This window comes from Dipodomys ordii, unplaced genomic scaffold, assembly GCF_000151885.1.
Source record: "Dipodomys ordii isolate 6190 unplaced genomic scaffold, Dord_2.0 Scaffold195, whole genome shotgun sequence".
Taxonomy (NCBI): Eukaryota; Metazoa; Chordata; class Mammalia; order Rodentia; family Heteromyidae; genus Dipodomys; species Dipodomys ordii.
The window spans coordinates 2,240,604-2,265,701 of record NW_012267411.1 but is presented as its reverse complement, the minus strand read 5'-3'; the positions used below and the strand labels follow the sequence as shown (position 1 = coordinate 2,265,701).

General features: G+C 37.4%; 1 protein-coding gene across 1 annotated transcript in view; it reads left to right on the top strand.

Moving 5' to 3' along the window:
• The first annotated feature begins 13 nt into the window (after nucleotides 1–13).
• Kmt2e (lysine (K)-specific methyltransferase 2E) overlaps nucleotides 14–25,098 on the top strand; it is an 80,080-nt gene continuing 54,995 nt past the window's right edge. The window contains exons 1-3 of the mRNA XM_013034722.1: nucleotides 14–321; nucleotides 17,031–17,103; nucleotides 21,225–21,409. Of these exons, the coding sequence (XP_012890176.1) occupies nucleotides 21,339–21,409 (71 nt within the window). The 5' untranslated portion in view covers nucleotides 14–321; nucleotides 17,031–17,103; nucleotides 21,225–21,338. The remainder of the gene's footprint in view (nucleotides 322–17,030; nucleotides 17,104–21,224; nucleotides 21,410–25,098) is intronic.

Here is a 25,098-nt window from a genome sequence, read left to right as displayed (position 1 = left end):
GCAGTGACACTGAGCGGGCGCAGGGGGCCGAGTCGGAGACGGTGCCTGAGTTCGGGAGCGGCCACTGAGGGGGCATAGACGCTCGGAGCAGCCTCGCCATCGCCTCTGCGTTCCTGCCGACTGCCCGGGTGCCCCCTCCCCTACTCCTCGGCTCCTTCGGAAGAGGCTGCGCGCTGCTGTTTGGGGAGGGGGTGTGTGGAGCCCGGTCCTCGGTCCGCAGTGGCTGCTGTCGGGGGGTCGCCTGACCGCGGAGGTGTGCAGACACTCCTTGGGGGTCGAGCAAATTACGGGGTTCGGGTGTCTGGTGTGTGAACATCACAGGTCAGTGCCTGTCGTCTCTGTGGGAGTTCTGGGGGTGTGCAGGGTGGGGGACCTGCGTTTCGGGGGTGGGGGCTTGTGTTGGGGGGTCCTCAGCTACAGCCTTTGGGGAACCGGGGGTGAGGGTCGAGGTTTCCCTCAGGTGTCTTCGCCCGGGCAAGACATAGCTCGTAGAAGCCGAATCGATCCTTTCTCCTGCCCGTGCCTAGAAAGGGAGCATTATGGCGGGTTTTGGGGTAGTGGAAGGGGGAACCGGCAGTTGACCCCCCTTGGGAGTGGGGGTTAGGGAGGGGCGGCCTGTCCCCCGGGCCGCAGGTCCGGGCCGCCGAGGTGTTGAGGGCGACCGGAGAGTGCTGAGGTGGGCCCGGGGTCCCGGGCGCCTCCAGCCCCGCCGCCTCGGCTGCGTCTGGTCCAGGTGCAGAAGCGACGGGTAGGCCCCGGCTTCCCTCTGGGCTTTCTGGATTGCCAGGGTCCGGCGTGGTCCCGTCGAGGCGAAAAGGGGGGCTCAGAGAACGCCCTGGGCATCTTGTCTTTGTGGGTGAGCGCGACCGCTCCTCATCCTCTCCCGGAGAGAGAGGGTAAACCCGCCCCTAAGGTGGTCACCCCCGTACCCGGCCCAGCCTTCCCAGTCTCCTCCCCCACTCGGCTTGCATTACGGCTTGTCCTCTGCTGTGCCCGGAGCCTCAGAATCCACAATATGGCTCATTTCAGAACAAGCTTATTTTGACCAAAGGATTGGGATTGGCACCAACGCCGTGACAGCAGACACAGAGGAGAAACAAACGGTTCCCTGTGCTAAACGGGGGAGGGGAGAAAGCAAGCTGAAGGCTCTCTTCCTCCGCTGGTCCTAGTTCCCTCTCGGTCGGCCCTCGCCGGGCTCTCTCTGATGAATAATTCCGGTTTAAAGTCCAAGAGAAACCCCTGGAGTTAGTCCCAGAGCAAATCCCGGAGTTGCCTATTTTAATTCACCTTTTAGAGATGTGAATAACGTGTGAGGTGTTTGGAGTTCTGGAGACCTCGGAGAGAATTAAGTGAGGTGCATTCAATTCTACGATGGAGACATCACTGCCTACCTGGAAAATAGTCTCATTTAGCTCTTAATTTCTAAGATGGAGAGTAAAAACTGTAATTTTCCTCTTTTGTCCTTTACAGATTCTAAAAATGGCGGCCCCAGGCTGATGTTGTGGTAATCTAATCAGCTCGGGTCCTCCACACCCCATGCAGTGCGTTTGTCTGCAGCATATTACAGGCTTATTATGTTTACATGAAAGGACTGGACTTCCCCCCCCTTCTTTCCCAAGCCATTTTCAAAAATGTGTTGATTTTATTGCAAATTAAAATATTGTTTTAGTTTATTAATTTTATTGGTTTGTCCTGAGAGGCAAATAAAACAAGACCACTTTTGAAAAAAAAATAAGAACATCCAAGTAGCCTTGGAAATTTCATTGGTCAGAATGGATGCTCTTCTTTGATAAAAAAAAAATTTTAAGTGCCACTTACAGTTGATATTGTGCTTAATTCAGCCATCTTCAATATCTGAGAGTAAATATGTGTAAGGGTAATAGGGTTGTAGAATTGGTTATGTTAATCTAGAGTGAAACATTTCTTATTTAACTCTTAGAACATTTGGGGCATTTTGGGTTTTGTATTCTATTTCAGAGAGTAAATTTAGGGAACTGTAAAAACAAGCCTAAACCTGTTACTTCACTGGTTGCTATTCTTTCCACTATTGTATTTTACCTTTGTTTTTCCATGTATTTAAGCTTTCCTTAAGAATCATCAAGAGGTTGTGGTTTTGGTAAAGTGATACTCTACTTTGCTGCCTTTAAAATTTATCTTATAGCATATATCATCATTATGTAAGTAAAAAGTAAGCCTTTAGTTCTTGATTCCCACCTCCCACAACCTCTAAACATGCCCATTTACCGAATATGGGATTGTAGAATTTAGTTTGCTTTAATAGACCTTAAATAAAAGCATTACCATAATAGAGTCTAGAATACATTTTGTGTCATTTTCAGGATCTTATACAGTGAGACCAAAATTAAATGGTGTCAGGTGTCATTTAACTGTATTTTTGAAAGTGTGAATGGTTAAATTTTATTTGCATAGTAGGAGACTGATCTTTTGGGGCTAAACTAACCAGTAAGCTGTGAGTGGGCCATTAATGACATTTAATGATCATTGTGGAGCAACTGGAAGATGACTTTCTGTCCAGTAGTATTTATAAAGGTTGGAGACCGTGTATCCTTTCATTATTCTCTTATTCTATTATGAACATTTTAGGGAGGGTTTTACTTCATATTGTAAATATCTAAACTAAGTTGATAATAAGATTCTGTTCTACAAAATAAGTATAGGAATAACTGACAGGCTTTTTTTTGTTTTTAAACATAGCAGTGAGTTTCATCCTTGAAGACTGAATCTGCAGCCTCACTTAGAATCTTTGAAATAATTTATTATGTAATGAAATATTGGTGGGTAGTAGAAATTGTATAGGGATTTGAGATCAGTACTTATTTGCATTATGCTCTACAATTTAGATCTGTCACTGCCATATAGAATACTGTGCATTATTTTATTACATACATGGTTAATATTTGTGGTTCAGAGGTTGGTAATTGAAACTTGCTATCCAGTATATAAAATTATTGTATTCTTATAGGTTTCATTTGTGTAGCAATAGGAAGAAACTCTATACCTCTGGTTTTCTTGATAGTGACCTTGATAAGGTCTAGACACAGAAAGCAATTAGACTCACATAGACAATATCAAGTTAAAAAAAGTCTCCAGTCTACTTTCTTCATACTGATTTGCTTCATTGCCTTGGGTTTTGTCTTATTTAGCTGTTTATCTTGATGTTTTGATTTTTGTAAATAGACTGTGTTGTACTTCAAGTAGGTATTTATAACTAACATTCCTTAAAAATTTTTTTTAAATCAATTGACCATACATGTGTTAAGTTAGGACTGTGGAGGCAAATTTATTAAAAGGTTTTTGTACTTCATGTTCCAGGGCAGTTTTTAAACATTTTGTTCTTTTGGGAAAAACTAGTCAAATGAGGAATTACTTATTTATCTAAGTGGATTTATAGAAAACCTTGATTTAACTTGGGAGTAAATTTTTATTTGTAGAGACTTTATTTTGATCATATTTAGCTTTTGTTGTCAGTGTAAATGATCTCTTAAGTTTAAAACCTTTATAGGTCTGTCTTTCCCTTAAACTCTGTATAACTGATGGCCCTCCTACAATTTTGGTTTGTCTGATTTCCTCACAGCTTCCCACAAAGAATCTTAGCAACTCTTTGTAGCATTCTCTCTCTCTCTCTCTCTCTCTCTCTATATATATATATATATATATAATATTGAGCCTAGTACTTCTAGAATTTAAAAACGAGAAAGTAAAAAAATATGTATAATATTGAGCCCTACCACTTCTAGAATCTTAAAAACTAGAAAGTAGGAAGAAAAATGAATGATAAATGAGGAGAAATTTCTTTTCTCAATATATAACGCAGAGGTCTTAGAGAAAATAACTTTAAACTGATAATTTAATTTCTAAGAATAATATAGTCATTTCATTAATTAATCTCTAAAAGAAGCATGTAGGTTTTTTTTTTTTTCTTTTTCTTCTTTGAGACCTTTAGTTTATTTTATATTGTGCCAGTTGGTGCTTGAACTCAGGGCCTGGGGACTGCTCCTTAGCTTTTCCCTCAAGGCTGGTGCCCTGACACTCACTTGAGCCACAGCTCCACTTCCTACCCTTTTAGTGATTAATTGGAGCTAAGAGTCTCACAGATGCTTTCCTACCCAGTCTGGCTTTGAACCACAGCCCTCAAATCTCAGCTGCCTGAGTAGCTAAAGTTACAAGGCTTGCGCCATCAGTGCTTGATAGTAGTTTTATTGTTGAGGGTATATTACATAAATTTGAAGAGATTTGCTTTCTTGAAAGTTACTACTGGATCATACATATGTACTATCTTAGTGTTTAAAATATATAAAATCAACAGAACTTGGAAGCACTTTCAGAATTGCTTAGGTTGGTCTATGGTTTTCTTAGCATTGGTTACATTTATTTTAAAATATATTTTGGTCACCTGTAATCCCAACACTGGGAAGAGACTCAGAAGGTTGGCAAATTGAGGTTACCTTGGTCTATATAGCAAGACCTTTCATAAACTAATAAAAAAATATTGGGCAAGTATCAAAAACATAAAATATTTTTATAAAGTGTAATCAAGATAAAAAGAGACTGGAGGTATGGCTGTAGTGGTAGAACACCTGCCTAGCAAGAATGAAACCTTGAGTTCAATCCCTAGTACTGCAAGGAAAAAAAAAAGATTTATGTAGCTTTTTTTTCCCCACTTTTTACAATTGTAGAAGGAAGATAATTACCAACTCTTAGATTGCTTGATTTAGAGTTAATCCAAAGAAAGAAGCACTTTTGCTTCTGACATTTATCATTGAGGAAGAATATTGAGTAATCACATCTGTATCTTTGCCAGCTTGCTTTCAGAATTAAAGGTCTGAGCCTGTGACAGAAACTTGAGCTATATGACAATGGAATTAAGTTGTTTTGATTTATAGTACATATAGCAGTACTTAAACTCAGTACCTCCTTATACTCTTCTGGCTTTTTTTTACTCATGGTTGGTGTTCTACCACTTGAGCAATGCCTCCAATTTTGACTTTTTAAAGGCTAATGGAGATAAGAGTCTCTCAGATTTGTTGCTCTGACTGGCTGTAAACTTTGATAATCAGATCTCTGCTTCATGGGTAGCTAGAATGACATTTGAAAAACAATTTTTATTTAAGAACTAAAAGCTTTTATCCTGATAAGTTATTTTTCTTTTCTTTCTTTTTTTTTTTTGGTCGGTCGTGGGGCTTGAACTCTGGGCCTGGGCACTGTCCCTGCGCTCTTCAGCTCAAGGCGAGCACTCTATAGCTTGAGCCACAGCACCACTTCCCTGATAAGTTATTTTAAATTTGAATTTAAACTTTTTCATTTTTTTCACTGTTTAGTCTAAGAACAAAGTCAAGCCTAATGTCAGTGGTTTATAGCAAAAAAATGAGAAGCAGATATTACTTACCCCTTGGAATATTATTAGGCTTTGGGTTTTGTTTGTTTTTGTCGGTCGAGGGGCTTGAACTCTGGGCCTGGCTCTGTCCCTGAGCTCTTCAGCTCAAGGCTAGGGCTCTACCACTTGAGCCACAGCGCCACTTCCAGTTGGAGATAAGAGTTTCACAGATTTTCCTACCCAGGCTGGCTTTGAACCGTGATGCTCAGATCTCAGACTCCTGAGTAGCTAGGATTACAGGTGTGAGCCACAGGTGCCCAGCAGGCTTTGGTTTTTTTAAAGGCTCATAGATAAGGAGAAATACGAAGATACATTATTTTAATAGCTGTTTTCTTCATAGACTAAAAAATGTATTTTTCATTTTTATTGTTTCTATGCAAGTCCTGGGACTTAAACTCAGGGCCTAAGTGCTGGTCTCTTGAGTTTTTGTGCTCAAGGTTAGTGATCTACCACTTGAGCCAAAGCTTGACTTTCAGCTTTTTATGGATAGTTTATTGGAAATAAGAGTCCCATGGACTTTATTTCCTGCTTGGGATGGCTTCAAACTGCAATCCTCAGATCTCAGACTCTTGAATAGCTAGGATTATTGTCATGAGCCTCTGGTGCTTGTCAGAAGAAAATCTTTTCCCCATATTAATACATCTTTCCACTTTATTCTTTTTTAAAATTTTATTTATTTTTTTTGTTTTTGTCAGTCATGGGGCTTGAACTCTGGGCCTGGGCACTCTCCCTGCACTCTTCAGCTCAAGGCCAGCGCACTACCGCTTGAGCCCACAGTGCCACTTCCGGTTTTCTAGTGGTTTACTGGAGATAAGAGTCTCACGGAGTTTCCTGCCCGGGCTGGCTTTGGACCCAGATCCTCAGATCTCAGCCTCCTGAGTAGCTAGGATTACAGGCGTGAGCCACCGGCACCTGGCTTAAAAAATTTACTGTTATTATAGAGGTGATATACAGAGGTGTTGCATTACATGAGTCAGATATATTTCTTTTTTGGGGGGGGAGTCCGGTCGTGGGGCCTGAACTCTGGGCCTGGGTGCTGTCCCAGCTCTTCAGCTCAAGGCCAGCGCTCTACCACTTGAGCCACAGCACCACTTCTGGCTTTTTTCTTTTTGCTTATGTGGTGCTGAGGAATCGAACCCAGGGCCTCATGCATGCAAGGCCAGCGCTCTACCACTGAGCCACCTTCCCAGTACATTTCTTTTCAAACAGTGTCATTTACTTCTCCCTCCTTCCCATCTTCACCAATGAGTTGTATAGTTCACTTTCATCAATGTCCAGTGTGCTCCACTTTATTCTTCTTAATGACTACATAGTAGTAGAAGAATTGGTTTTGTTTTTTTTTTGGTTGGTCATGGTGTTTCAACTCCCTTGAGGCTTGGATACTGTCCCTGAGCACTCTTTTGCTCAAGACTAGTGCTCCACCATTTTGAGCCACATTGCCACTTGCCACTTCTTGTTTTCTGGTGGTTAATTGGCAATAGTAGTCCTAGCTTGACTGGCTTTTGGTTGGTGGTGGGGCTTGAACTCTGAGACTGGGTACTATCACTCAGCTTTTCGGCTCTACCAGTTGAACCACAGTGCCACTTCCGTGTTTTTTTTTTCTGGTGGTTTATTGGAGATAAGAGTCTCATGGAGCTGGGAAGGTGGCTCAGTGGTAGAGCGCTTGCCTTGCATGCCTGAGGCCCTGGGTTCGATTCCTCAGCACCACATAAGCAAAAAGAAAAAAGCCGGAAGTGGCGCTGTGGCTCAAGTGGTAGAGCGCTAGCCTTGAGCTGAAGAGCTGAGGGACAGTGCCCAGGCCCAGAGTTCAGGTCCCACATCCGGACCCAAAAAAAAAAAAAAAGAGTCTCATGGACTTTCCTGGCTGGCTTTGAACTGCGATCCTCAGATCTCAGCCTTGAGAATAGCTAGGATTACAGGTATGAGCAACCGGTGCCCAGCTTGTCCTGACTGGGTTTGAATTGTGATCCTCAAATCTCAGCCTTCTGTGTAGGATTACAGGTGTGAGCCACCAGCGCCTCGCTAAGAAAATCTTAACGTGACTAATTTAAATTGATAGTGATCTGAGGTTGGAGAAATACGTGGTAATGCTCATTCATAAAATAAAACTTTCATTTGGAATTATTTGCTTTTTTGCTTCTCTATTAAGTGAAGCTGCTGAGTAGTTGGTTGGATTGACACAGCTTCAAATTGTCATTCCTCCATGAAAACAATATTGTGGAAGACCAGATAAAAGATGAATCTGAATAGCTACTATACTGGTTCCAAGGATATGTGGAGAATAAGACTGCCTTGGCAAAGTTTATTCTCATAGTTTATTTATTTATGTTTTGTTTGTATGCTAGTTTAAATGAAGGATTTGTTAAAAGGCTACAGGAAAATCTCACAGAAATTCTTTGAATACAGATGCTCCTCACAGAAATTAACAAGGTGATAGTGAGCTTCTCCCTATTCTCTATCTTAATTCCTTTGCTTAACTGACAGGCTGGCTGGGAGATGAATGTGGGAAAGATATTTATGGTATGTGGACCAGAGTTTCTTTGTATGGGCAGAAGCAGAAAACACATAGTTACCTAAAAACATCATGTGAACCCCACCTGACCACCCCTTCCCGTGCCAGCCCCAGACTTCCCTCCCTCCACAGGAATACAAAAGTGCACAGGGAGGGGAGCGGCCCTGTAGGGACCCCAGGAGTGAGGGGGGCAGCTGGAGGACACTTAGAGTGCCTGACTTGACTCGAGGGGCTGTGGTAGGAGGGCTTACAAAAATAATTGATACATCAGATTGCTAAAAATGCAAACATCCGTTGAATATAAAGGTAATGTTTTGCTTTAATTTTATATAAAATAGTGTTAAAAGTTACTGAAAAATTTTGTGAGTACTAGTTCCTATATGCTGTTTATCAGATCAATTTGTAACATTTTATCCTATTTGCATTATTCTTTCTCTAAATCTGTTGATCTATGTATAGGAAATGAAATGGATCTATCTATATATGTGTATAAGTGAAATGGATATATATATATACACACACACACACACATACCTACACACATATAGAGTAAGAAGCTTTGTTTTTAGAAGGAAAGTGAGCCATTGAGAGGTTATGTAATTTTCCCCCCTAGGTCTTGTAGTTAGAGTATCAGGGATTGAAATCTGTGTTTTTTCGGGTTGCTAGTCCTATAATCCTAGCTACTCAGGAGGCTAGATTGAGGCTTTCAGTTCAGGGCCATCCCAGGCAGAAAAGTTCATTGAGACTCTTTATCTCCAGTTAACCACCAGAAAACCTGAAGTGTCCCTGAGGCTCAAAGTGGCCCTGTGGCTCAAAGTGATAGAGTGCTAGCCTTGAGCAAAAAGAGCTCAGGAACAGTGTGCAGAGCCTGAGTTTAAGCCCACAACTGGGGGAAAAACATCTGGGCCTTGATACTTAAGTCTTTAATGGTTTTTCCAGGAAATGATGCCGGACATCTCTCTTTAGAAGGCTGGCCATTAGTTGAGTTGCTGAATAAGGGATTATTGGTCTTTATACAGTACCATGTGACACACTGGTGCATTGCTTTTGTACATCCCACTCTAAGATGTTTTTTAGGACTTGTGTGTTATTTAGATAAGGATCTTAGATTGAAATTACAGCAATACTGTTGGGATCAAGTGTGGTATAAGCCTTGAATGCCAAGATAAAAGAATATATACTTAGTGGGAAAGGTACTGAAAAATTTCATTTGGAGAATAATATAATGGGATAGGCTTAATTACCCCCTCCAAATTTTAGGATTGTAAAAGTAACATACATACACATACGTTTTTTTTTCCTTTCTTCAGACTAAGATTTGAATTAAGTATTGCTTGGCTTGCTTGCTCAGCTGGTGCTCTACACTTGTGCCACACCTCAAGTCCAGCTTTCTTTGTTGATTATTTTGTAGATGGAGTCTAGTGAACTTTTCTGCTTAGACTGGCCTCAACTCAAGCTCCATCAGATCTCAGTCTCCTGAATAGCTAGGATTATAGGTGTGAGCTATTGGTGCCCAGCTAAGTAATATGCAATTATTAAACAGCACTTGCTGGAGGTGGAGTACATACTTTTAATAAAGCTTTAGGGAGGTGGAGACAGGAAGATTGCAAGTTTAAGGCCAACCCAGATACATACATTGCAGCACCATGTCACAAAACCCAAGGGCTAGGGATATAGATCAATGAGTGGCAGATCATTTGCCTGGAGTGTGCAGGGCTCTCAGCGTGGTACACAACATTTCAAAGTAAAACAACAGCCAGCAAAAAAAAAAAAAAATCCCAATACTTCTTTATTTATTTTTATTTTTTTATTGTGAAAATACTGCCCAATACTTCTTTAAAGGTAATATAGCACAAGACAGAAGAGTAGAGATTCTAGAACTATATACCATGTTGGTTTCAGGTTGTACTCTTATATGGCCTTGGGTAAATTATTTACCTTTTTTTGAAAAATGGAGGTGACAGTGGAGCATATCTCATGGAGTTGTTTTAAGAATTCAGTGAAGTAAGAGATACAAAATTCTTAACAGCCAGGCCCCAGTGCCTCAGGCTGAGCTCTGAGGATCAAGGATCAAAGTCAGTCCCAGCAGAAAAGTCCTTGAGACCATTATTTCCAATGAACAATTCCCGCACCCCCCCCAAAAAAAAAGCCAGAAGTGGAATTGTGGCTCAAGTGGTAGAGCACTAGCCTTTAACAAAAAAGCTCAGGGACAGGCTTTGAGTTCAGTCCTCAGAACCAGAATACATACTTCCTCCCCCTCTGTAGTTCTATTACAGTTTCATTACTTGTTTCTAAAAGAAAAGATTCTCTAAGGTAATCACTGTTTGTAATTTGTTTTGCCTACAGTGGTTTTTGTTTTTGTTTTTGTTTTGGGTCCAGTCGTGGGGCCTGAACTCTGGGCCTGGGTGCTGTCCCTCAGCTCTTCAGCTCAAGGCTAGCACTCTACCACTTGAGGCACAGCGCCACTTCCGGCTTTTTTTCTTTCTGCTTACGTGGTGCTGAGGAATCAAACTCAGGGCCTCATGCATGAAGGCAAGCGCTCTACCACTGAGCCACCTTCCCAGCCCCTGCCTACAGTGTTTTAAGTAGACAATGCAGAAAATTTCTTTGACCTTCATTGAATCAAGTTGCAAGATGAGTACTCCTTTCAAAATATTTTTAAAAATCCAAGCAAGTTGAATAAATATAAACTGCTCTGTGATGTGTCTGCCAGTTGAGCTGAATGTTCATAAGTATTGTATGCTTGTTCCCAGATTGCCTATTTTCATTGTTTTGCAATTAGTATTTTACTAAGTATTACACAGTCAATAAGTGGATATAAAGAGAAAGTTGTTTAAATGAAAACTAAGTAAAGTACTTTGGAAAACTGGATACAGGCCAATAAACAGTTAAAGAATTTTCAAGTAAGGCCTGGGTAAGATAACCAACGATTATGGGACAATTAATCCAGAGGAAAGTCTGCAGGCACATTACTCAAGTGTGTTAAGTGTTTTGCCTTGAAATAAAATAAGACCAAAATCTGTAGATAATACATTATTCATGTTTGATTGAGAGGTGAAAATCCAGAATTTTAATCAGAGAAGACATATCTAAAGAATACATTTTAGGGGCTGGGAAGGTGGCTCAGTGGTGGTAGAGTGCTTGCCTTGCATGCATGAGGCCCTGGGTTTGATTCCTCAGCACCACATAAGGAGAAAAAAAAAGCCGGAAGTGGCATTGTGGCTCAAGTGGTAGAGTGCTAGCCTTGAGCTGAAGAGTTGAGGGACAGCACCCAGGCCCAGAGTTCAGGCTCACGACCAGACTTCCCCCCCCTCAAAAAAAATACATTTTAGCTTGATATTGTAAATTAAAAATTCAGTATTTTTTTCTGACAGTCCTGGGGCTTGAACTCCGAGACTGGGCACTGACCCTGAACTTCTTTGCTCAAGACTAGTGCTCTGCCACTGGAGCTTCAGCTCCATTTCCAGCTGTTTTTGGTAATTTATTGGAGATAAGAGTCTTACAGATGTTCTTCCCCAGGCTGGCTTAGAGCCAAGCTCCTTCCTCAGCTATCAGCCTCCTGAGTAGCTAGGATTATAGGTATGAACTACTGGTGCTTGGCAGTGTTTAGGTTTTTAAAATAATTTTCCCTGATAAATGTTACATCAACTTCTAGACTCTTTGTATATAAAATCATATTTACTTAATTTTTTTTCTAAGCATGTTAATGTTTGATGTTTTGAGACAAATTGTTGAGATACATGCAGCCAGGAAGAGAGAATATTGTTTCTTTATGTGACTATTCTAGTTATTGTAAGAAATAGTAGTGATGTTTTATAATTAACTCATATTTTGCTAATTCTTTTTGGATCATAATAAAAAAGGTTTTATAATCTATATAATTAAAATTATATTTGTTTAATAGGGAATGAATCCCTACTATCTTTTGTAACTTTTTCATTTAGTATTTTGGAAGTCTAGAAATGTTCTTTCAGATTCTCACACTAGTTTGTCCAATAGTGTTTATAGGGAGTGACTCTAGTTGATAAAAATGATAGATTTCAAGTGGTTCTGATAGATTGACTTTATCAAGCGCTAATAACCCTAACTGCCTTATGAGATCTAAATTATACTCTTCTTTAGGACCATTTGAACTCTGATATTTTTATAAACAATTCATTTAGTGGCATATATAGTTAAATGTTTTCTATGTAAAAGTATCAAAGTAGCTATTAGGGTTTATTTTGCTTATACTTAAGAGAAATAACTGATTTTTTTGCTAATTTTTCCAGGGTCAGTTTATTTGGTTTAAATTTAAGTATGCAATCGGTGTATTATAACTGTACAGCAAAATTGTTATTACTGTGTACTGGTATTTGAATTGAGGAAAGAAAGATTAAAAAGAACTGAGAATGAGATAATGAAAAGTGGAATGGACCCAGTTGTCTGGGCCTTATACCTATAATCTTAGCTACTGAGAAGGCTAGATTTTGAGGATCTCTGTTCTAAGCCAGCCTGAGCAGAAAAGTCCATGAACTTTATCTCCAAAATAACCAGAATAAAACAAGTCTTCAGATGTAGCTCAAGTGATAGAGCACCAGCCAAGCAACCTAGGCCAGAGAGCCCAAGATCCTGAGTTAAAACCCAAAACTAAAAAAAAAAAAGACAAAGGAGAATAACTTCAGAAAATTTACAGAATTGTGGGGAGAAGCAGAGGAAAATATGGTAGTAGTAAAAAAACAATTAGAAAAAACTTTTTGTATAATCAAATTAACATTGAAATGTTATTGATATGAAAATATCAATTCTTGGTATTTCCATATTATATAAGTATTCACTTACCTTTTGCTACTAATTGATTTCCCATTTCTATAATTTATTGTTTTTAGAATGTTAAATAAATGTAATATCACAGTATATAACCTTTAGGATTGGCTTTTAAAAAAGGAAAGCAGTATGATTCTATTGAGATTGATCCAGGTTGTTTTTTATATCAGTGGTTTGCTTCTTTATAATACTGCTATTTATTTAATGCTATTTTCATAGTAGTTAACACGGAGAACATGAGCTTCAGAGTTTTCCTTTGAAATTAATAGAGTATACTTTTTCTCACATTCTTTGCTAACCTTTCTGACTTTTCTACTGTCTTCGATCTCTAACTCCTTTGAGACACATGATTACACATAGTAGTGGAGGACCAGCAAAGTGTTTGCCTGTCATAGAGAGGTCCTGGGCTTTGATCCTAGAACTAATAGAGAAATTAGTGACCCTTTAAATGATGTGACGTATTATGCTTTGTAACACTCACTTAATACTTCTGTACACAAATGTAACATTTTAAGAAATTTTAGGTGATTATTCATATGATTGAAAATTCTGTATTTTCATATTGAGCAGCACATTCTGAGATCTAAAGTTGGTCATATAGTGAACAAAATTGCAATTAGTTACATTCTTAGAGTGTGACCAGAGCTTATTTTTTAAAGTTTTGTGTGTGGGAAATAGGAATTTTATGTTTATACCTGGAAACACATAAAAGATCACATTTTTTTATTAGATTTTATACTGTAGTTCAGTGGTTGCCAACATTTGGAAGATGAAACATATCATTTAAAAATAATAGGATGTTGCATTAAAAAGCCAGATAGAATAAAACTTGCTCTAACTTGAAGAATTTGGGAATAGAGGGGCATACCAGAAGTTAGGCTAGTTACAAAGTTGGCATTGATCATAGCTCCCTAGTATCTCTCCATTATATATTAGCAAAAAAATAGTTCACTATGTCATATTTATACCTGCTCTATCTTTTTAGTCAAATTTTAGGTTCACAGAAAAATTGAGCAGAAAGTTCTCAAATGTTCTGTCAACATAGGCACAGCCTCTTCTATCATCAACATCTTTTATCAGTGTAGTTGGTACATTTGTCAGTTAACATTGACACATTAGTATTGTCAACTAAAGTCCATAGTTTACATTATGGTTCACTCTTTGTATTCATGTTGTATTGTGAAAAAATGTGTTGTTCATACTTGTTACTTTGATTTACTAGAGCTAAAGATATAGTAAACTGCTATTATGAAGTTCACCAAAATAATGACTGATTTGGGAAAGTTCTCTGACTATAGGAAGTGGTGATTTATAATAGGTAATATAAGGGTTGCCATTGGTTCTTTCTTTAAAATATCTAATCTTATCAGACAGGATTTCAGGCTCTATCTCATAAAGAGATTAAGGAACCATTAATAATAAGTGGCTGAGTGTGTTTAAGCATTGCTACTTGATACTGAATTTATAGTAACAGTTGATTGGAATTTAATTAGATATGAAACACTGTAGCACTAAACTTCTTACATAACAAAAAAATCTTTTGTTGCTGCTCTTTTTACAATACGGAGGGATTTGAACTGGGCCCTACAACTACTTAAGCTATATACCTTGAGTCAGCTTTTAGATGATTATTTCAGAGATAGATACTTGAGGACTTTTTTTTTTTTTTGGCCTCAAATGGCTTTGAATCTCAATCCTCTGGATCTCAGCCTCCTGAGTAGCTGGAATTGTAAGGGTGAGACACCAATGCTGGACCAACACTATGTGTGTACATGTGTATACCTTCGCATATGCACTCCTAACTACTCCTTTTTTGCTTATGGTTGGTGCTCTATCACTTGAGCCTTCAGTTCCAGACTTTTTAAAATAGAATTTTATTTGCCAAAGAAGTATTATAGTGAAGTTGAATTAATGAAATTCTTTGTCTCTGGCACCAGATGGTACTAAAGAGATTCATATGGAAATTTAACCAGTTGATCTTTGCTATTTTTTTTCCCAGTCCTGGGGCTTGAACTCAGGGCTTGGACACTGTTCCTGAGCCTCTTTGTGCTCAAGCCTAGCACTCTACCACTCGAGCTATAGCACCACTTCCAGTTTTTCTGAGTAGTTTATTAGAGGTAAGAGTCTCATGGACTTTCTTGCCCAGGCTGACCGAACCACAATCCTCAGCTCTCAGCCTCCTGAGTAGCTAGGATTATAGGCATGAGCCACCAGCATCCAGCTTGTTTTGTTATTCTTTGACAAATAATTTCTCTGTAAGGAATTGATTAGTTACCTTTAACTCTAGTGAAGCATGTGCATAGTTTTGAAAATATAACAACTTATAACAATTTCATCTTTACCCATCAATTATATACTTTGGCTTTTCCTGAAGTATTTTACACACAGGTTTTAGACTATGAGCTCATGTTTCTTTACTTTTGGGGATATTATGCATCCTTATAGGATGGATATAATATTAAATAACTGGGTTAAATTGGCAGATGAGCAAGGTGGGGTTTATTATAGTTCTTTCCTTTAATGTGCCAGTAAACATAGTTTGTGTGTCCTAGAGTGAGACATTTTTGTACTTACATAAATTCTCTTTTAGAGAGGCAGCTTTCAGTTCTTACCCCTTTTTCTTTTCCTTTTTTTTTTTTTTTTATCGGTTGTAGGGCTTGAACTCTAGGCCTGAGTGCTGTCCCTCAGCTCTTCAGCTCAAGGTGAGCGCTCTACCACTTGAGCTACAGTGCCACTTCCGGTTTTCTGGTGGTTTATTGGAGATAGGAGTCTCATGGTCTTTCCTGCCCGGGCTGGCTTTGAACCGAGATCCTCAGATCTCAGCCTCCTGAGTAGCTAGGATTACAGGCGTGAGCCACCAGCGCCCGGCCCCCCTTTTCTTTTTTAATATAAATTCTATTTTTTAACCAGTCATCTGACAAATTTGAATTTCAGGCAAGCTAATGTGTAAGCTCTGAAATGATAACACTGGGATTTACATACTGATCTGACTATTTGCTAGTTTTGAACTTTAGATAAGTTTAACCTCTACCACATCTATAAAATACGTATAATATATATACCCATATCATAGGCTTGCAATGACTAAACATTGTAAGTACTCAGTATTTGCTATTAATACAACTGCTAGTTGGAAGCTTTAAGTATCAATCAGATAACATTGTGGGGAGCACTGTCTAATACTAATATTAACCTAGCTGAAAAAATACTCATTCTCTAGTATGTTTGATAACTTTTTAGAATCTGATATGGTATTATTGTAGTTAGCAAAAATAATTTGTAAGATTTAAACTGGGCATGGTGGTACTTGTCAGTAATCCAAGTTGAAGGGATATATACTTGGAGTTGGAGACCATTCTGGGCAAAGTTATTCCCTAGTTTAAAAACAAAAGGGCTAGGGGCATGGCTCAAATGGAAGTGCTAGCCTAGCATGCTGGAGGCCCAGAGTTCAATCTCCACTATTGAAAATAAATAACTATGAGATCATCACCCTAACCAATCTCCATTTGTAGTTGAAACTGAAAGTGGTCAAATGACTTGCCTAATGGTCCCTAGTCAGAGTATTCACTTGAACTAGATCTTGATTTACCAGTATTTTTATTTAGTCAACTTGCTATAATAAAATAATCCTTACAAATTTAATTTCAAATTTAAAAAGAAATTTCAGGTATGTGTTCCTTTTCAATTTTCTATTTTATTTCAGATTCATTAGTAATTTGGCTAGATTGATATGCCTAGTCTCTTAATGACACATATCCAAAATATAAACATTAAAATTTTAATATTTATTGAGCACTGTGAAAGGTGCTTACAAGGAACAGATGAGTAATCGTTAGCTCAATGAATCTGTTAGGTGGGACATTTTAATTTATGACTTCGGAAAACATTTTTCTTACATTTTCATTCTGTATTTTGTGGTCATGTTCATCTTTTCAACAATTTCCCCCCCTGTGTGCTTTCTAATGTGGTCATAAAAGCAGCCTCAGCCTCTGCCTTCCAGTTTGTCTAAATAGACTATTTTCTACTTTAATTGCTTTTTTGGTGGTGTTGACTTTTGTCTTGTTTTTCATTGTGGTATTGTTGCCTTTGCTTTACTAAATCTGACTTTAATGTTCTATTCCAGTTTCTTTTCAGTTTGATATATGGTATTTAACTTTAACTTTGATTGTGTTTGCATTCATTTGTATAAAAATAACCTTTTTAAGAATTTGTTGTCTCTGAGTTCCTTTGGTTTTAGGTACCATGTTAGTCAGAAGTACCTACAATTTTATGCCATTTAAAAATAGCTCAACACTCCTATGTTCACTTGGTTTCTAGGTCTATTCTGGATAGCAGGTTTTGTGAAGACATTTATTCTTTCTTGGACCTCAGATTTCCCAGACATCTCATGGTATTTCCTTTTATTTTATTTCTTTAATGGCTGCCACTTATTCTCAATATTTGTGTTTATCTTACTTGCCAGTTGGATGACCATTTTTCTGCCTTGCATATGTGAAAGTTTGTGGTAGTTGTTTGGATTGTGTTGAATAATTTTCCCTTAATTTATGATGTAAGATCACTTTTCTTCCACGTACAGTATTGCCTTACTCATTTTTAGAGATAATCATATTCCTCTAAAGAGCTTATGATTTCATTAAGTATAAATCAGATTTTTAAACAGTATGACTTTCCTCAGTGTAGAGGGTTTGTTTTGGGGGAAGATTGTTTGCAGTAATGAAACTTGAACTCAGGGTCTTGCTTTACTTGCTTGCCTAACACTCTACCACTTGAGTCTTCCTCCAGCCCTACTTTTTTTTGCTGGTTATTTTGGAGATAGTCTAGTGGACTTTTCTGCCCCAGACTTTTTTGGTTGGTCATGGGGCTTGAACTCTGGGCCTGGGCTCTGTCCCTGAGCTCTTCAGCTTATTAAGGCAGTACTCTACCACTTGAGCCACAGTGCCACTTCTGGTTTTCTGGAAGTTTATTGGAGATAAGAGTCTCACAGACTTTCCTGCCCAGGCTGGCTTTAAACTGTGGTCCTCTGATCTCAGCCTCCTGAGTAGCTAGGATTATAGGTATGACCCACCAGTGCCCAGCTTCTGTCCCAGATTTTTTGAGCCACTAGTGCCCAGCTACAATTACTTATACTAATGTTAACAGTGAAATATTTACCACTTTATGGTCCCAATAAATATGACCTTATCATATTAAACATTATGTGAATAAATTACTGAGATCTACTATGCTGTAGATCTGTTTCAGATGTTTCAGAAATTGATGTATCTTTATCCTGTAAACAGTTTTTGTTTTTAGAGAGATTTAGAAGTATCATACAGGTTTTTTTTTTAAGTACTTGATATATATAGTTAGGCACAGTGAAAAAGGGAAAAGCACAGAAGGAAAGAGGGAAAGAGGGAAGGAAGGAGAGAAGGGAGGAAGGAAGGAAAAAAGGAGAGAGAGAGAGAGACAGAAAGCCAAGTAGATGCTATGAACAGGGAGGATTTTTTTTTTTAATTTTATTTTTTGCTGGTATAATTGTTTGAACTCAGACCACTAGTTTGACTTGTGCTTTGCCACTTGATCTATACCTCTAGCTTTTTTTCTGTCTGTTTTGGAGACAAGAGTATTAAGGACTTTTCTGCCTAGGTTGTCTTTAAAACCAGGTCCTCTGGATCTCAGCCTTTTGAGTAGTTAAGATTATAGGCATGAGTCATCAGGACCCAGCTGATACATACATTTACATGTACACATATACATATGTGTATGTATATATATTTAGATGTATATACATATATATGTGTATATGTAAATTTAAAAAAAATCACACAGACATATAACTGCATTTGTTATCTGTTATTATTAGGTCCAGGTCTTGAAGTATTTTAAAGAAGTACAGAATAAATGAACCTATAAGTACACAAACTTAGTTTTACACATTGTTTGTATTCTGTCCTACAGAATTTTGTAATTTTAGTTTTGTGTTGGTTAATAAATCTGGCATTCACAGAGTACTCTGAAATGGGCAGGGTAGCATTTCTGCTTTCATTATCTTGCAGGAGCACTTTAATTTGTAAGACTGGTATAAAGCATGGCATATAGAAAACCATGCTTATGAAATAACTGAAAAGATTTTTAAAGTTGAAAACATCTTTTCTATCCACCTCTTGTTTTGTGATGAAATAGGAATGATTTAATCCCTAACTACATACCTGGTGTCTCTTATCTGGACTGGAGATGCGCTAAATTTGTTTTTGTAGATTGTGAAATATTTGCATAAACTTTACAAGTTAAACATTCCCAATCTAAAAAAAAATATCTGAAAACTGAATATTTTGCTGCATTTTGGTTTTCAGGGTTTTTTTTTTTATGAGTTACGTACAATCTGTTTTAGGTGTTGATTACTAAATAAATGCATTCTTGTAAATGCTTGACATTTGTTATTCTTTACTTTCTTTGTAGAAATCCTCTGAGGATACATTCCCATTTTATAAACATGAAACCCGATAACTTTCTAACCTTACATTTAGTCATTGGCAGATGTAAAGGTTGATGTTTTAATTTTTCTTTTCTTTTGTCGGCTATAGGGCTTGAACTCAGGAGGGCCTGGGCACTATCCACTATCCTTGAACTTTTTGCTCAAGGCTAGCATTCTATCACTTTGAGCCACAGCTCCACTTCTGGTTTTCTGGTAGTTAATTGATAAGAGTGTAATAGACTTTCCTTACCAGTCTGGCTCTGCACTTCAGATATCAGCCTTATAAGGAGCTAGGGATTGTAGGTGTGAGCCACCAGTGCCCAGTTTAATGTTTAAAATTTTTAGTTATAATTGCCTTATTATAATTTCAGTTGGTTTGTTCTCGTTTCTTTTCTCTCTTGCTCGTTCTTGCTCCCTTGCTATTTTGCTCTTCTGCTCTTTCTTTTGCTCTTTGTTATCTATCTAGTCATCTAGCCATCTCTCTGTCTATCTCTATCTTTCTATCTATCTATCTATCTATCTATCTATCTATCTATCTATCTATCTATCTATCTATCTATCTATCTATCTATCTATCTGCCAGTCTTGAAGCTTAACTCAGAGCCTGGACACTTGTCTGCATTTTTTGGCTCAAGGCCAGCACTCTGCCACAACTCCATTTCTGGCTTCTTTGGTAGTTAATTGGAGATAAAAGTCTCCTGGAGTCTTTCCTGAAAGGGCCTGTTTTGAACCACAGTCCTCATATCTCAGCCTCTTGAGAAATTAGGATTTATAGGTGTGAGCCACTGGTGCCTGGCTGAAGCCACTTTGACACTTTATTTCCCCCTCTTGTGAGATATGAACTCACAGACTGTGAACTATAAAATGAGAATTAACTTGAATGGATATTCTCAAACTTAATTGTCAAAACTAAAGGTAGAAAATAAGAACTACTGTTTGAAAAAAAACTGCTATTCTTTTTTTTAGTTACAACAATACAGGGACAGAGATAATATTGAATGTGTAGTTTTCTAGTTTATAAAAGTGTCTATGTATATTTTGTTCCTAAATTGTATTATCTCACTTTTGATACTTTATAAACAACACGAATAACCGTTTTTTTTTTCTTCGTTTAAGACTGGCACTTGAACTCAGTACCTAATGCTTTCACTCATTGGCTGGCACTCTACCAACTGAGCCATGCCTCCATTGCTACATAGCAAATTTTATGGAGTGGATTTAGGTAGGAAAATTGATGTTGAAGATTGAAGTTTGTTTAAAAAGCACCAAACTTGATATTTCTTTTTTTTTTTTAATGTTGGCTTTTAAAAAACATTTGTTTCATGGAGAATCACCTTCATAGACAGATATTTACATATCATGAAAAGTGACCTGCACTGTGAAACAATTGATTTCATTACAAATAAAAGTGTATATGTATATTTATATGTGTAAATAAAACAGGCTAGAATTGGTTCTGATCCTAGTGTCATTTTTTAAGCTAAACAACCTTGATTTAAGTTAGTGTTTTTTCATTTTATATTCTTTCATGGTAAAATAGATATCTATCTTGGAATTGTGAAGATTAAATGGACTGTTCATGTAAAAGGCTTATTGTGGTGCTTATTGTTAGATAACTCACTGAACTGAAAAGATCTATTTGTGAATACTAATAATACAAGATATATATAGTATTTTTAAATGAATATTTGTTGGTTATGTAGCAAAACAATATGCCTTCATAATCCTCATGGCATCCTGATTCATTCCCTAAGGAAGGTTATGATTCATAAACTTTTTTTCTTTTTTCCTTTCTTGTTCTATGATTTGACCCAGGGTTTCATGTATATTATACTAAGAACTTGCTCTGCCACTGAACCATACACTCATAAACTTCTTTCGATCGTAATCATGCAACTTAATTCCAGAAAAATAGATAGAAGTTCCTTTATATTGTGATCTTAATGAAGAATGCTTTCTTCTCTAATTTTACTTCCTGCTATATGATTGTTGACTCTTGCTAGTTAAGATGGTTCTTAACTGTCTTCCCCTCATCCCCCTTCCTTTTTTTAAAACAGGGTTTGTGGATGCACTTAGATGTTTGCAATGAGCACTGTGGCTGGCATGCTCCAGTGTTTTGGATACCAATGCATAGGACTCCATAGTAATCGAATTTACCAGAGGCGAACGTCATGAGCATAGTGATCCCATTGGGGGTTGATACAGCAGAAACGTCATACTTGGAAATGGCTGCAGGCTCAGAGTAAGTATTTAAGTTAAAGATGTTTTACATAGAGAAAGGCAATTATCTCCTGTAGTTATTTTAACACAAATAAGCAGTGCATAATTTACATTCATGTTTTTTCTTATCTCTTGGCTAAAATACCACAAGTTAAGGACAAAGATTCCTCTAATGAATTTTCTTTTTGTCTTTTCTACTTCCTATTTGTTAGCATCAAGAATAACACAATTCTTTTGTTTTGTTTGGTGTTTCTTTGAGAGAGTGTTTCAAGGTGGTCTGAAACTTACCACTTAGTTCAAACTGGCCTTGAACTCAAACTAATCCTGGCTCAGCCTCCTAAATTCTGAAAATATAGGTTTGACACTGTGGCTAGCAGATCTTTGTGTTTAGTGTATAATCTGTCCTATTTATTTTGGGAAGCAATTTAAAATTTTAATCTTAGCTAATATTTATTTGTTTTTTAAATTATCTTTGAATAGTTCTACAAAGTAACTGTAATCGCCATTTCTGTGAACTCAATGAAAGATTTTTACCTGTTTGCCCATGTTTTGACTATGCACTTGTTTGGACCGACTTTATTAATCTTTTGTTTTTTGAATGACCATCCATTTTAAGTTATTGCTGTAAAGATTGTTTTTTGAAATTGTAAACTGAAGAATATTGAAGCTGAAGGATAAAAAGATACATGTTCTCTGCTTTAGTATATAGTTATGTCTTACATAATGGGACTTTTCTCATCTATATTTAAGCTAAACTTGATGGGATTTTAAAAGAAAGAAAAAACATGTTTATTTTAGAACTCTAGAAACTTACATGGAGAGCAAGAAAATGCTGTAATTAATCCTCCTTTTGCTGGCATTTGTAGTGGCCCAGAGTGTTTTCATAATTCCTGTTACTGCTGTTGGAAAAGACATTGACATACTCTTTATACTCTTCAGTATTCTTGTAGTGTACTAAACAGCCTGTATGTATTATGTATAATACATATATAGACATTTATGGCAAGGTCTTGCTGTGAAGCCTAGGCTGGTCTCAAACTCTATCCTCTTCCCTTAGCTTCTTAAGTGCTATGATTACAGGTGTTCATCACCACGAACAGCTTAAATAGTATATTTAACTGTATCTTTATTGACTATATTTTTTAAGCTGTTAAATAATGTGAAATACATCTTTGCCTTGCTTATATGTCTGTTTTGTAAATTATAAGATGACTCACAAAAAGCATTGCATTAATTAGATAGTTAAAAAGGAATGAACAGTTTACTAAAAGAAGACAGTAGGTACCAATCTGTTTTCTTTTGGTATTTTGAGGCAAAGTCTCATTCTGTGGCCCGTGTTCACCTGTCATTGACTTTGTTAACCCAAGCTAGATTCAAGATCCATTTCTCTCATTCTTCCAGATGACAAGAATACAGGTGTGAGCCACTGTGCCCAGCTAGTAGTATCTACCTATTTTCTTCATTAGATTCATTTTTGTAGAGTATTGATAGTATAAACTTTGGCTTATTTGGATTCTTACATGCAAGGCCATTTTATTATGGGAAAAGATTCAACTTGTACATAATTGAAGAATGACTATCTTTTAATAAATACTAATGTTTCAGGAAGCGATTTTTTCTTTTTCATAAAAGGTATATGTCCGTCAGGCATAGTTTTCCCCACTCAGAACATGAAATATAGATGACGGCAGTTTTTGTTTTTAGGGAACCATTAGAATTTTGGTGGTATAATTCTCAAACTTTTAAGTTCTTTTCTATCTAAAACCAGAAATTTAAGAAGATGCTTAAGTCACATTTCCCCCCTTTGCTACAAAAACATAAGCTTTTGGCTTTATTTTCCTAATACTTTTTTTAAAAATAGAATGCTGTTTTCATTTCTAATACATAATGGGAAAAAGATGTATCTGGGTATGGGGATACATGCCTGTAGTCCTGAATCAGTGCTCAGGAGCTGAGATTGGAACATTGCTTGAACCAGGAGTTCAAATCCACCTGGGCTATGTCGGAACCTATCTCAGAACAACAAACACAAAAAACAGAAAGCAAGAGACGGGAACGGTGCATGGGACTTTCCTGTATATGTTTTTGATTAGTTCTTATGAATCTATAATTATTTCACAACTTTTTAAAAAGAATTAAATTTCATTGTAGCCACGTGGTAGGTGTATAATTTTGTTAGTTATATGTTTACTTTTTTTTTGTTTTTTGGTCAGTTGTGGGGCTTGAACTCTGGGCTTGTCCCTGCGCTCTTCAGCTCAGGCAAACACTCTACTGCTTGAGCCACAGCACCACTTTGGTTTTCTAGTGGTTTATTGGAGATAAGAGTCTCATGGACTTTCCTGCCTGGGCTGGCTTTGAACTGTGATCCTCAGATCTCAGCCTCCTGAGTAGGTAGGATTACAGGTGTGAGCCACTGGCGCCTGGCTTTATGTTTACTTTTTAAAGAAGATTGTACTGCTAAAAATGTGAATAAAGTTTGAAAGATACTTAATAGAGTTGAATAGATATTTAATGAATTCATAAGACTATAAGGTGACTGATAGTTCATCTAGTTGAAAGTTTAGGATCGATAATAAAGGGTTTGTTAATGTCTGAGTTTCCATTCCCAGGAATATTTATTTTTGTATTATTTTATCTCTAAAATAAAAGTCATTATTTTACATCAAGTCTATTTTTCTTTGTGAATATTTGTTTTCCTCTAGTCACTAAGTTTTGAAAATTTTAACCTCATTTTGCCTTTCTTTCAGGATAGATATTTTGTATGTTCTCTCTTTTTTATTTTTTTGCCATTCCTGGGACTTGAACTTAGGGCCTAGGGTTGTCTCTGAGCCTCTTTGTGCTGAAGTCTAGACTCTACCACTTGAGCTACAATGCCACTTCCAGCCTTTTCTGAGTAGTTTATTGCAGATAAGAGTCTCAAAGACTTTTCTGCCTAGGCTGGTTTCAAACCGTGATCCTCAGATCTCAGCCTCCTGAGTAGTTAGAATTACAGATGTGAGCCACTGGTACCTGGAGAGTGTGTTACTTCTTATTTTCTATTATCTTGCCAAAAATTGTATTTTCTACAACATTTGTAAATTAGTGGGGATTGACAACATGTGTTTGTGTGTGTGTGTGTGTGTTTGTATTTGTTTTTGGGTTTTTTTTGTCAGTCATGGGTCCTGAACTCTGGTGCTGGTCCCTCATCTCTTCAGCTCAAGGCTAGCGCCCTACCACTTGAGCCATAGAATCACTTCCACCTTTTTTTCTGCTTATGTGGTGCTGAGGAATCGAACCCAGGGCCTCATGCATGCAAAGCAAGCACTCTACCACTGAGCCAACTTCCCAGTCCCCACAGCATGTGTTTTTTAACAAGAATAAAATTTTGTTTCACGAGCTTAAATCTTTTTTAACAAAAACACTATCTTTTACTATTCATAACATTAACAAATACCACTGCTTAAATTTTAGTAAATACCATGAAACAAACTATTTGTAGTTTAGTGTCTCTTAAGATACCATAAAAAAATATCCATTAGTCACTATTGAACCTTGGCAGTTAGCATCTTCCTACAGTGATTATCCCTAGGTTTCAAAATTATAATCACAGTGTGCAGGTTAACATAAAAACTGACTTGTTTTCTTGTCCATGGTATGATTTTTAATGCACTAAAATATAGCAAAGTGATATTTAAAGCAAAAATTTAGGTAGGTGTAAATATAGTAAACTGA